The following is a 12,765-nucleotide window of genomic DNA, read 5'->3' on the forward strand; positions in this document are numbered from 1 at the left end:
GAGTTTCCCAAGGAAGTGTCTTGTACCTTCCTTGCCCAGTGTCTCTGTCTTAGTCTGGCAGGGTTTCATGGAAGACAAAAGGCCCAGGGCATAGCCCTCTGGCATGGCTCTGTTTCCCAGACAGAAGATGGGGGAAAGTGAAAACAGCTCCCTGCTGTCACAGGGCATGCCCCAGCAGCAGCCACGCTGTGACTGTTTTCAGTAGCTTGGAATAATGTGAGACTGGCTGCTGAACAGGAAAAATACCTGGAGGAATCGTGTACTGGAATGTTTGAGATGATTTTGGAGTGGGAAAATGAGTTATTTTTCATCACTTTTCTGAATGGTGCTTGCATGTTTTGGATGCTTGGATGCTTTGTGGTCTAGAAGGATACCTATGATTTCTTTTTAAAAAACTTTACTATTGCTAGATTTATTTTTTTGATAAATTGTCTGTCTTAAATTGCCATTTGGATGTAATGTTACCATTTTTTCTATAAACTTGTTAAAGCAATGGGTGAACAGGTAGTGCCTTGCTTACAATAGAAAACCTTAGGAGCTTGTGCCTCTCTCCCCATTTCTCACACATCCTATAAATTGCATTGGTCAATGTTGTACAACTTCCTATTAAAGAAATTGAGTAAATTGAATTGCTTCAAAACCTTAATGTAGCCAGAAATGGGAGGGTAGAAAGGGGAAGGGAAACCAGGAGAACTGGAGGGGGTGAAGAGAGAAAGGAGTGGAGGAAGTAAGCTGTGCCAGGCAAGAGGTACTGTAGACAAGAGTTCTTGCACAAACAGTAGCAAGACTTTAAGGGGAAAAAAAGAGAGAGAGCAAACTAAGGCCATATACAGTAGATGGCACACTGAAACTCTAAGTACTGCTGGTCCTTGTTATTGAACTGCTCTCAGCAGTTCAATAAAAAGCACTAAGCCTTCGTACTTATAATGAAACCATTAAATAAGCTACAGAAATACTTTTGTGTTCTGTGGCTTTGTCTATTTCTGGTGGTGTTCCAATGCAGATGAAAACAGAATGACACATACATGATGCAAACTGAATGAGAGGATCATCTCTTTCACTGGGAATGGCAGAGATGTTTTCAAACTGGAATGCTTCAGAAGCATGCAAAGTCAGCAGCATGCGTGAGGGACAGCACTTAACCCCTGCAGCAAGAATAAGCCATTGTAGTACTGCCTGGGGCTGGACTCAGATGATGAAGTGGTAACTTATTATTTGTGTGTGTAGGGGATCTGGATCTTTGTTGACTGTGCTGAGCCAACACATGGTCTTTTTTTCCAGTTGGCAAGACAAAACATGGGATGCAGAATCTGAGTGTCTTTCTAGCAGAAAGAAAGCAGGGGTTCATGTGCAAAAATTATTTCATAGACAACTATATTATTGTCCTGGAGTCTAATATGTAATAGAGCTTTGGCAGTTTTAACTATTGTCAATCTTAAGTGTCCAAGAAGTCATCTTCTGAAATTACAGAAATATAAAGCTGGCTGCAGAATTCGATCCAAATCCTATGTTTATGCCAAGTCTTATTTATCTGTTAGCATGCATATTCATTCTGTGGTTTGGTTTTTTTTAGGGTATAAACCAGAGGAGCCTGAGGACAGTCTGAAGACACTGAAGAGTTGTCGTTCTTTGGTTGGGATACGCGTTATGAACCCTTTCTGGAGCATGTCTACGAGTTCTGTGCGCAAGGTATTTAATGAATGGATAGCATGAGGTGTTAACATGGATTGAGGGGTGGCAGCAGTTCTGGAAAAAAACATCAGACAATCTGCAGATACATTTGGACTTTGTCTTTTATCCCAAGGATTTTGACCATCTTCAATGAAAGTGTAAGCTAGATTAGAGCAACATTAACTGGAATGTGCCTGTGGATGGAGTCTGCTCCAGAATTTGTTGACTTTTCTTGTCTGAAGTATCTTGACATAAGAAAGATGAGACAATCTTTTTCGAATGTCCTTGTTTCTTAGGACATTTGCTTACTGTCTTCTATAGAGCTTAGCCAGGCAGTGCATGTGCAGTGAGCATTGACAGAACTGTGCCTCCATAATGCTATTGTGCCTTACATTGTAGCAATGATAAAAGCATGATAGTTCCAGGGTTGATCACATCTTCGGCATTCAGTGCTAGGGCAAATTCTATGACTTTGTTGATGGTGCTTGTGACATAGGTATTGTTATTAGTCTGAATCTAAAGTGCTTCAAAACACTATAGCTTAAATCATGCCTTTAGTCACCGCAACCAGCCTAATTGTGAGTTTGTAGGCTGCAGGTTTGTTTTAGCACTCTATAGAATGTTTTTGAGGTCTGTAAATAGTACAGTGTTCTCTAGCAGTGTAGCACTGACTGATCGAGTAGAAATGTTTGTCTTGTCTTTTTTTATTTTTTAATAAAAGACAACATAGACATAAGAAGATTCCTATATTCTAACCTATATTAGGAAAGTATTTAAACTTGATATTGCTTTCAAATGGTGATTCTCTCTGTGGGAATGGGCTATATGATCATTTCCAGGCAGCATGTTGGTGTCTTAAGCACAGGCAAGATGTAAAATACATGAATTTTTCTGTAGGAAATTCTTATTTCATCTCAGCCTTATTAGCCTACTTTAAAAGACCAGAATGCAAGGAATTGTGTCAGTAGAATTTGTCTTGATGCACTGTATGCTAGAGTAGATTGACTTCTAAGCTGTTATATGCTGTCTGTTTCCAATTTCTAGACAAATGTAAGCCTCCATAAGCATTTGTCCTAATCTGCAGATTTCCTACCCAGCATTGGTTATTTTTGTACTTGTAGGCTAGGTTTGATCGAGTAGTCTATTTAAAACCAAAATGCAAAAAGACATGGCCCCTGCCCCAAACAATAGAACACTGAAACCCTAGATATGTTTCATTGGCCAAACTTGTAATTAGCCAGGTTGGGTTTAAATTTGTATTAAAATATGTTCAAATATTAAATGGTAATGAAATATGGTCTATAATCTTTTGGCTCTCTTTTAATCTAACAGAGACCTGATGCTGAAGAGAAAACTTTGAGTGGAGAGCTGCGAACCAGTCCTCTACGAGCCTCTACAAAGAAACAGTTGCCTTCTATTCCAAAGAATGCTGTGCCAATAACCAAGCCTGCTTCACCTGCCATGTCATCCCAATCAACAAATGGAACACATGCTTCTTACGGGCCGTTTTATTTGGAGTATTCCCTACTTGCAGAATTGTAGGTTTTCACTTTTTGTCTTTTTTTGGTCACTGGGCTTATGCTTCAGTGGGGGGAAGAAAGCTATACAGGGATCTAGTTCTTGCATCTTGTCTCTGCAATAGTCCTTGAAGAAGGCAGTAAATCTTAAATTCCACAGAATTGGTCTTCTGGAGCAGCAGCATCAATCTCTTGAGATACAAGAGGAGCAGAAAGTGAGATGACATTTTAAGGGGTGTGTTTAGATGTCATTCTCTGAATTACGATATTTCTCAATCTTGAAGTAAATACATTCTGGATCTAGGCATCCTGACCATTTATCCTGATAGCTTTTTGGTCAGAAATACTGAAATTTTGAAACAAGTATTAGACTAGAAGCGAGCAGCTGTCTAGTGGGAAGATGGTTATGAATGTATGGCTTGTGGAGCTGGGATGTGGGAACTTCCTTCCGTTGTTACATGGAACACTTGAATTCTGTCTGATATGGATGTTAGGAAGAGTGTATTATTTCCTGTCTTTCAGTGATGTTTAACATCAAATTTATGAGGGATTTAAACAGCTTTCTTCGGATCAGCTGCGCTTGATCCAATCTAGTGGTTTCTAGACTGCTATGTAAGCATACAAATCTTATTTGTCTGCAAAACTTTCTAGTTCTGTAAAGTTACATAAACTGTTCTGTGCTACAAGGCTAAAGGGACTTCCTCTAGACACACTGGATTCTCAAGTATGTAATACCTTTTGGAATGAAATCCCTGGAGTCCTTATGCAACACTTAAGTCTCATTTCTTGCATTTAACCATTACACTGAAAGTGAGAACTCTCCAAACATTAATCTCTCTTTTTCAGGGAACTGACCCTGACTTCTTAATTCAAGAAAGATGTTTTCCTTCTACATTGAAGGGGTAGGAAAAGTGAGAAGGGAAGAACATGGTTTCTGTAGCTTTCTGCCAGCTCCTCCTGTGAGGAGTGTACATTTCTGGAAGTCCCCTGTGTTAAGCTGTTGGTAGTACACTCTGGGTTTACTGTTGTGTTTGCTGCTTGCTGTGGATTTTGTGTAGTTGTGGAATTGTTCTAAATGCTGATTCTAATTGCAGTACCTTGGTTGTAAAGCAGAAATTGCCAGGTGTCTACGTGCAGCCATCTTACCGATCAGCATTAAGTAAGTTTAAACTTAACTTCTAAAATTTTATTTTTATATATATTAAAATTCTTTCACTCAAGCAAACTTTCTCACTTGCAGTGTGGTTTGGTGTAATATTCATAAGACATGGGCTCTACCAGGATGGTGTGTTTAAATTTACTGTCTATATTCCTGATAATTACCCAGATGGAGACTGCCCGGTAAGTGGTTGTGTGTGTCTTGAGTTTTTTCTTGTTTCCTTGTGTTTTAAGTATGACCTTTTGTTAAAGCTAATAGACCAGTTAGCTTCTCATTTCCTAGGACTAGTTTTTTTGTTGGGTTTTTTTGTTCGGGTTTTTTTTCCAGTTGGCTGTGCTCATTTGCAATGTCTTGTATGTATTTCCTAACATCTGTGAGGGATCATGTTTCTCTGATTACTGAGGCTAGTGTAGAGTGGACTTCCTGAGGTTACATGCATTGAAGTATTAAGTAATCAACCAGGTTTTTACCTCAACTCTTGACCTGCTACTTCTTCAGCAAGGCAGTTAACATTGAAATGCTGAAAGAAGTATTCAAATTCTGAGTAGCAACGCAGTGGTACATCAAATCGAGGCACCTGCGCTGTGCTTGCTATAGTACTGCAGAATTTCTTGCATGTCTCACTTCTAAATTACGTTAAAACAAAGAACTTAAAGAACTTGAGGAGAACACTGGTGAAACAAAGAGAAGGGGAAGATGGATAGTGTTGTGTTACCTTCTCTGCTCTCTCTCTTTCCATTGAGGAACAAGTATCCAAATTACTACATCAGTTAAAAAATCTTGTGGCAATCCTACTCTCCAGAGCAGAGCAGCAGGCCCTTTTGGCTGAATTTCTTTAAGAGGAACATTAGGTGTGTGTAGCTGCTGTAGCTGAGAACAAGTTGCTATGTCAGGAAGTTGTGTGCTTGGTGTCGAGTTCTTTGTAAAGCTATGATTAAAAGGACATAAATAGTAGGAAACAGTTTCTTTCAAAGATTAGACTTTAGTATGTCTCATACAGCCATTATTCTTTTGCTGGCATTGGGCTTTCAAACCTTCCTGAGAATGCATGAACACTGGAGGAAACTAGCTGTACAGAACTGAAGATACTGTGGTGTCACTGCACAGCTTACTTAAAAATGTGTAGGATAGAAAAAGAATTGATTGTAGCTCAAGTATTGTGAAAAGCTTTCAGTCACAAATAGCTAAACCAGAGAAACTCCTTTAATCTGATCTTAATCTGCTTTTATTACCTGTGTTGGCACTAGTGCCTGTGCAGTTAGCTGGATTAGTTTCCTGATTTGGTGATAAGCATGCGAGAGAGGACAAGATCCTGCATGTAATGTGGGTCTGTTAGGTTACAGTTTCACAGCTGATAAAAATCACTTCAAGTTGTTTTCTTTTAGAACAGTAACAATTAATTAGCATGTGGAAGCAACGTCTAACTGACCTTTACCCAGTGGTTTTAGCATTAGGATTGAAGTTGTCATAATGAATTTCTTCTTTTCCAATGCAGCGCTTGGTTTTTGATCTGCCTGTCTTCCATCCACTAGTAGATCCTTTATCTGGTGAACTGGACGTGAAAAGAGCATTTGCAAAATGGAGGTGAGTGGTAACATATTGATGGATGATCTAAAAGTCATCTGTTCCTTTCTTCATTGTGTTTTGTTCTTTCCAGGCGAAATCATAATCACATATGGCAAGTATTAATGTATGCTCGCAGAGTCTTCTACAAGATTGATACAACTACTCCTCTGAATCCTGAGGCTGCAGTGCTGTAAGTATCTTCCACACATATAGGCATGGTCTCTTAAGAGTTTTTTTGCGTAGACTTGCAGAAGCAAGAGGGTTGTGTTTGGTTTCATTTCTGGAAATTACCAGTTCACAGTGTTTACCTCCAGAGCTGGTTGCACTAAGAACTCAAGTTGAGGCTGTACCAAGTCTTCTGCAGCTACTAGAGCAAATGTGCTGCCTTGCAACTACTTAACATAATTTACCACCCTCTTGCAGGTATGAAAAAGATATTCAGCTCTTCAAAACTAAAGTGGTGGACAGTGTCAAACTATGCAGCAGTCATTTGTTTGATCAGCCCAAAATAGAGGATCCGTATGCAATCATGTAAGTACCGTGAACAAATTCAGAGTGTCCTAATGTTTCAGGGATAAGTTTTGATTTGGATGTTGGTTTGAAGCCTTTCTCTGACAGGTTGATTGACCTGTGTGTTTTTTGTTGGTTTTTTTTTTTTTTTATTACATTTATAGCAATACTTAGAGTATTCCTACCTACCCTTATTTCCTTCTGTTTAGTAATAAATCATAAATATAATCAGACACTTGTTTTTACTGTTGTGTTTTGGTTTGGTTTTGGTGGGTTTTTTTGTTTTGTGGTTGTTTTTGATGTTTTTTTAATTTCTTTCACTAAGCAGCCAGGACTTAGAAACACCTCAACAAAACCCCAGACAAAAGAAAAAAGCCCCCCAAGCACTCCACCTCACTCAAGTAGAGATAGAATGGAGTAAATACTGCTTTTGGGCTTTCCTGAACTCAATTTGCATGACTGTAGTTTAGTCATACTTTTAAAATACTTACGACTCTACAGATGATGGGGCAGTCAGTTCCAAGGTGAATGAGTAGTATTTGATGTAGTACCTGCTGAATTGTTAGTTCTCATTGCAAACAAAATGAAAACCTAAATATTTATTGTTGAAAAGATCCATAATAATGTGAATTTAGTCCTTAACTGTATGTTTTAAACTCTGAAAATTCAGACTTGTAATTTGCTTGAAAGTGAACAAACTAAATCAGGAAAATGGCTGCTTTCTGCTCTGTCAATTCTGTAGTTTGCAAAAATGTGAAGTAAGAGATGACTGTTCTTTCTCCAGTTTTTCTCCATGGAATCCAGCTATACATGATGAAGCTAGAGAGAAGATGTTGTCTCAGAAGGTATGCACAAAGTCCAGATTCTCGCAACAGGAAGGGTTTATTGCCTGATAAGGGAAGAAAGGTTGTTTGTCTCTGTGCTGAACATGTACTAGTCAGACCTTATTCCACCCCTCTTTTGGATCAGTAGGCATGCTGGAACTGATTTGGTCTCCTAACTAAGTAGTTGCGTCACTGTTCTAACTTCAGTGTGTTAAGCAATTAATCATTTAGCCAGCTAGAAAGCTTTGTTAGTACAGTTGTTGGCACACTTGGCAGATACTTTTTTTTTTTTTGTTTCGTTTTGTTTAGGGATGAAAGGGAGGGAAGAATGGGAAAGAAGAGATTTGCTGGCTGCCTTTTAGCTTGTCCTGCGCTTGTTGTGGCCATTGCTACTTCTGCATAACCTGACAGTCCCCAACTTCTTTGTTCTCTTCTGTTGAGAGATCTTTCATTACTGAAGCAAAGCTTTGGGGCTTTCTTCTCATTCCAAACTTTCTGAAGCAGAGTACCTTGCTCACATCTCTAATGCTACTGATTTCTAATAAGATAACATGAAGGAATTGAAGGGTGCTAAGAGTGACTTCTATCATAAAACACTTATACTGATATGGCAAGAATGTGTTGGTTCAAATAGCTCTCACCTGAGTAACACCTTTGCTTTGGGGGGAGGGGAGTGTTTGGTGGTTTAAGGTTTTTTGGTTGTTTTTTTTTGTTGTGCTTGACAAAAGCTGGCACGCAGCAATCCTCTGAGTGGCACTACAAGTCAATCCACTCGCAGAGCCTAGGTCTGAAATGGTGGCTGGTATCTTCGCTGGACTGGCAAGGAAATGCACACTTCATGTTTTAGTTGCTGACTTGGGTATTAGAACTGTGGGGTGGTTTGCTGCATTTTTTGTAATTAAATAAAATTTTTTTCATTAGTCCAAACTCAGCATTCCTCACTGCTTTAACTCAGGTACTTGCGTGATTCCTGGTGTGAATGAGATGTTTTACATTGATCTTAATACAATACACTGCCAGTGAGCTCAGTGTAGCCATGTTCCCAACTGCAAGAGTCACATCAGGGCTCGAAGTGAGGTGGCCTTTCTCCAGCCTTAGAACACACAGAAAAATATTTTGATCAGATTCTGACTTTTTGGTGTTCTTAAAGAAATTTAAGAAATACTTATGACTACTTTTCTCCTTCATGCTCTACCTCTTTCATTCTCATCCTTTGAATCAAAAACCTACAGAGAAGGAACAGGTTGAGGTGCTTGAAATAGAAAGGATATGATGTTGTCTGAGACTGATAGCAAATGATGACTTTTTCTTTTGTCCTTTTTCTTTAGATATGCATGTTAATTCCTTTTACAACTATTGCATGTGTGGTACAAGTAGTTTGCTGATAACAGGAATGGCCCAAATTCTGTGGCTTTGGAGGTTTGTTCCAAAATGTCAGTGTAGCTGAGATCTAGAACTTTAGCCCAGGGAAGGCTGTGATGTCCCAGATCCCTGCTGAGCACAGGGCTTTTGCTAGATGATGTCCTTTGTGCAGCATGTGATAGGCAGATGCTACTCTGCCAGGCTCAGGTTTAACTGATCCCTCTCGCTTGCTGCTGTCCAACATATTACGGCAATTCTGTCATGCATTGTCACCTTTTACAGGGGACACTGGGAGGGACAGAAGTGCAGGATCAGTTTTCTTTCTGTCTTGATTTACTTTGTCGGGCTTCCTATAGTATGACAAAGTGTACTCGCAGAATTACTGCTTTCTAGAACTCAAAGCATTGTTCCAGGTTTGATGTATTTGGCATACAGATGATCTGATGAGCCTCTAGCAGTGTGGAGGCAGGGCTGGTTCTTGGTATGCAAAAAATAGCAAGCTGTTCTGTTTCTTTCACTTGCTAGATAAGGTATCTAATTTACTCATCATCTTCAAACATCTGTAGATTTGAAGTAGTTAAAGTTGCATTTTTCTCCTTCAACTTGAAGCCCTTTTGTTTGTTTGTTTGATTTGTCTTTTGAATTGCAGTAAATCAGTCTCAAATGTTCAGTGCATTGCGTTGGGTAGAAATAGTTATGTTTCAAGCATTTAACCATGATCCATGCTCAGGGAAGGGAAGGACCATTTTCAGAAATAGTTCAGAAACTCCATGGTATAGCAAAGGTGTCTGTTGCTTCTTTGCCATGTTAATTTGTGTTCAGAAGCCTTCGATGGGGTGGAGTACTGCACAGCGTGCCAGCACACTGGGCATACCCAGCATAGCAAGGTGGTATGCTACGGTTATATTGTCAGGTTAATAATAGAAGTGTTTCGATTTGAACTGACACTCCTTTCTGTAGAACCAAGAAACTTGGCAAAGAGCAGTGCAGTGGTGCTGGGTCATGATGTTCAAGCAAAGGGCACCATCCAAAACGTGCCTTTTAATCTTTATGGTGTGATAGGGTAGCAGTACATGAACTAAGTCACTGAAACTCTCCTGTAATGTCAATGTGGTTCTACACGTTCTCAGAAATGAAACCGATAGCTATTTTACTGCCCCTCTTTGAGGAGAGGAAATGATGTTAGCCTCTGCTGTGCTTGTATTTGCCAAAGGATGGGGAGGGACTTAAAAGGGATCTTATGTATTAGGTATCTGATAATTCTGACTTGAACTTTCTTATGCCTAGAAGAAGCCAGAAGATCAGCACTGCAAAAGCATGCATGTTTCTGGACTCTCCTGGGTAAAGCCTGGCACAGTTCAGCCTTTCAGCAAAGAGGAGAAGACGATGCCTACTTAGCTCTTCTGGACGATGGTGCACAAAACACTTTCTGTGGGTGGAGGGAATGTAACGGAAGGAGAAACAACAAAGCAGCAGTTTCCTTCTTAACTACGGATTAGTAAAAACTGAATGGTAGCAGTGACTCCAGTAAACCTGTTCATTGGATTACTGACTCTTAAGGTTTTACATATGCATTAGGTTTTAAAGGCTTGCCTGGAGTTTGGAAGTCTCTCTTCAACACTGACTGCAGTGCTTCTACTTGAAGACTGTCTATGGTGGGTAGTTCCTCAGGGCTCTGAAATGCCTGGAGGCTTTGGGTTGGTTTTTAAGCTTTTATTTTTTTTCCCCTCCAGGAATAGCAGGTTTTTTAAAAATCTTAAATTACTGGCAGAAATATTAGTATTGGAAATATGATGCCAGAGGTGAGCTGTGTTCATGTAAACTAATATAGCAGAGTTAAACACTATATTTAATGGTTTTAAATACTTTTGGTTTCTATTGTAAATATATTAGGATTTGAAATTGTAAATAGACGGTTCATTGACTTCCATTAGCACTTTCAAGAGATAAAGCTGGGGATGATGTATGATGTATTATTGATATGTAAATGGATACTGTCACTAAAGCGCACGTTAGTTTGATAGGGTAAAAGCAAAATGTTAAGCTTGTAGCTTTTTATTACATAAACACTAAATCAAAGCTTGTAATGGTGGTCTTTTAAGCTAATAAAATCATAGAGTATTTTAGATTCCCTAGCTGTCTAGGGGAAGGGGATTACTTAGGATAGATTGACTAATGTGTTAATAGTGACATCTTCAAATAAAAAGAACTTGTAATCTAGCTTTTGTCCCTTTCTTTGTCTATATTGTAGACCTTTAGCAAAGATGAACTGGAATGGAAGTACCTGCCTACCTGTGCACTCACCTGCATATGTGTTCAGGGTGTTATTGGGATAATGGGATGTTACATACAGAAGTGATTGGATAATAGTTTTGATCCACATAGAGGGAAACCTTTCTAAAGCATGTGTGAGCTCAGGACAGAATCTTCCACTTTTCACAAAGAGTCTTCCTAATGCCATAGCCCAGCATAATGACTCATTCGTGCCTAATGGGATTTTCCTGTCAGCGCCTGTAATGTTATCCCTTTGCAGCTGGGCTGCCTTTCTGTGGCTCCTCATACTTGTACTGATGGTGTTAATGCAAACCCTGCTGTCTAGTAACAACTAGCAGTGACCTCATGTATAAACATGATGAGGTGTTTGGGGAGGGTACAGGATGGTGTGCAGTGTGTTTTGGGTTTTGGGGGGGAGTTGTCTTTTGTTTTTATCTGACAAGCTAAATCCACTTGTTCTAACAGGAGAAACTTCAGCTCTTGAGGAAATAGAGATGTCACAAGTAATGTGCTATCATACATCAAATGAGTAATTTCATGTACTGTTAAGGATGACTTGAGTAATTTCTATGCAGCACTTAACACTGTATAAATTAACTACTTGCTCTGTTTTAGGTAGTGTTGAAATTTACTGCATGGTGTTGCTTTAAACCTTTTAGAGCTTCTGCCTTTGAGGTGCATCAGTTTCCTGGAGCTGCAGGGAGTGTGTCTCCTACTGCTGGAATTCCTCTTTAGACACAAGAATTCAGAGGGTATGTGGAGAGCAAGGATCCTCTTTAAGGCTGAGAAGGAAGTTCATCCAGAGGTGCATTTCTTGTGGTTACTCTTTCCTCTTTATAAGATGAGGGGAGCTAAAGTGTCTGTTACAGGAACGAGGTTCTTGACTGAATGCTAAAATGTTCTTTCCAAACATTCATACAGGTTCAGGCCACGTGGATTAGTACATCAGATTTAAACGTAATTTAAACGCACTGTGGTATTTATTATCTGATAGTGGTGGTTGAGTGCAGATCTTCCATAAGGGCATTTTTGCCTAGTTTGAATCAGTCCCTGGGTAAGATGTCTGTGACTTGGTATGGTTTTGTAGAGCAAGTAACTGAGAGTAAACTCGGTTTCTACTATCTGCAACACAAATCTCTCTCCTCTAGCTTGGAGCTTAATCCAACTTTGTTATGGGGCTGAGAAGAAGAAGTGTTAAGGCAGTGGCATTTCAAAATGGGCACAGCAAAGCCAGCAGACTTGGTGTAGGATGTTGTGCTGTTTGGGTCTTAAAACAGTGGCTGCTGTTAGGAGGAGCACTGTGATCTGTTTGTACAGCAGTGCTAGAAACCAGAACCAGCTAGATAATATCAAACTAAATGTTACTGTCTTGCTGGTGGGGATGACTTGTTGGAACAAAATGTTCAACTCCAAACCTTGAAATAAGCCTGTGGAAATCATGGATTTGAGTTTTTCCCAGTGGTTTCTTTCTTCTCTCATTCCTACCCCTTTGGAAGGAAGGAGTGGGGGGAGGCTTCGGACTTGCAAGAACTCTGCTCTGCTCTGATGTGGAGGTTTTTCTTTGGGGGGGGGGGGGGGGAACAAAACCCCCACCCCAAAACAAAGCAAAAACCCACACCAAAAAACCAACCAACCAAAACCCCCAAAACAGAAAACCAAATCCACAACATAAATAAATGTTTGAGTCCTGTTTCAGATCAAAGCTTTGAGGAGAGTGCGGAATTCTGAATTGGTGCTTCGGTTTGTGTTCTCTTTCCTGCAGTAGGAAATTTCTACCCCTATATTTAAAGATACTTTTTCTAACATTGTTTTTGTGTTCCTTATCTTGCGTGGTTAAGGTAGTTATTTTGTGAGAACAGACTGGGATGGCAGCTGTAACTCT

General features: G+C 39.7%; 1 protein-coding gene across 2 annotated transcripts; it reads left to right on the forward strand.

The window, feature by feature from the left end:
• Positions 1-1,608: 1,608 nt before the first annotated feature.
• Positions 1,609-10,829, forward strand: AKTIP (AKT interacting protein). 2 transcript variants are annotated; one of them, XM_010009687.1, is made up of 9 exons: positions 1,609-1,689; positions 3,004-3,209; positions 4,283-4,347; positions 4,429-4,529; positions 5,843-5,931; positions 6,005-6,103; positions 6,337-6,444; positions 7,208-7,268; positions 9,897-10,829. In XM_010009687.1, the coding sequence occupies exons 1-9, from the start codon at positions 1,648-1,650 to the stop codon at positions 10,005-10,007; spliced, it is 882 nt and encodes a 293-aa protein (XP_010007989.1). In that variant the 5' UTR covers positions 1,609-1,647; the 3' UTR covers positions 10,008-10,829. The 2 variants fall into 2 exon arrangements, with proteins under 2 accessions (XP_010007989.1, XP_010007991.1); XM_010009689.1 differs by having other exon boundaries at positions 1,648-1,689; positions 9,900-10,829.
• Positions 10,830-12,765: the final 1,936 nt, after the last annotated feature.

Source organism: Nestor notabilis, unplaced genomic scaffold, assembly GCF_000696875.1.
Source record: "Nestor notabilis isolate BGI_N333 unplaced genomic scaffold, ASM69687v1 scaffold31802, whole genome shotgun sequence".
Lineage (NCBI taxonomy): Eukaryota > Metazoa > Chordata > Aves > Psittaciformes > Psittacidae > Nestor > Nestor notabilis.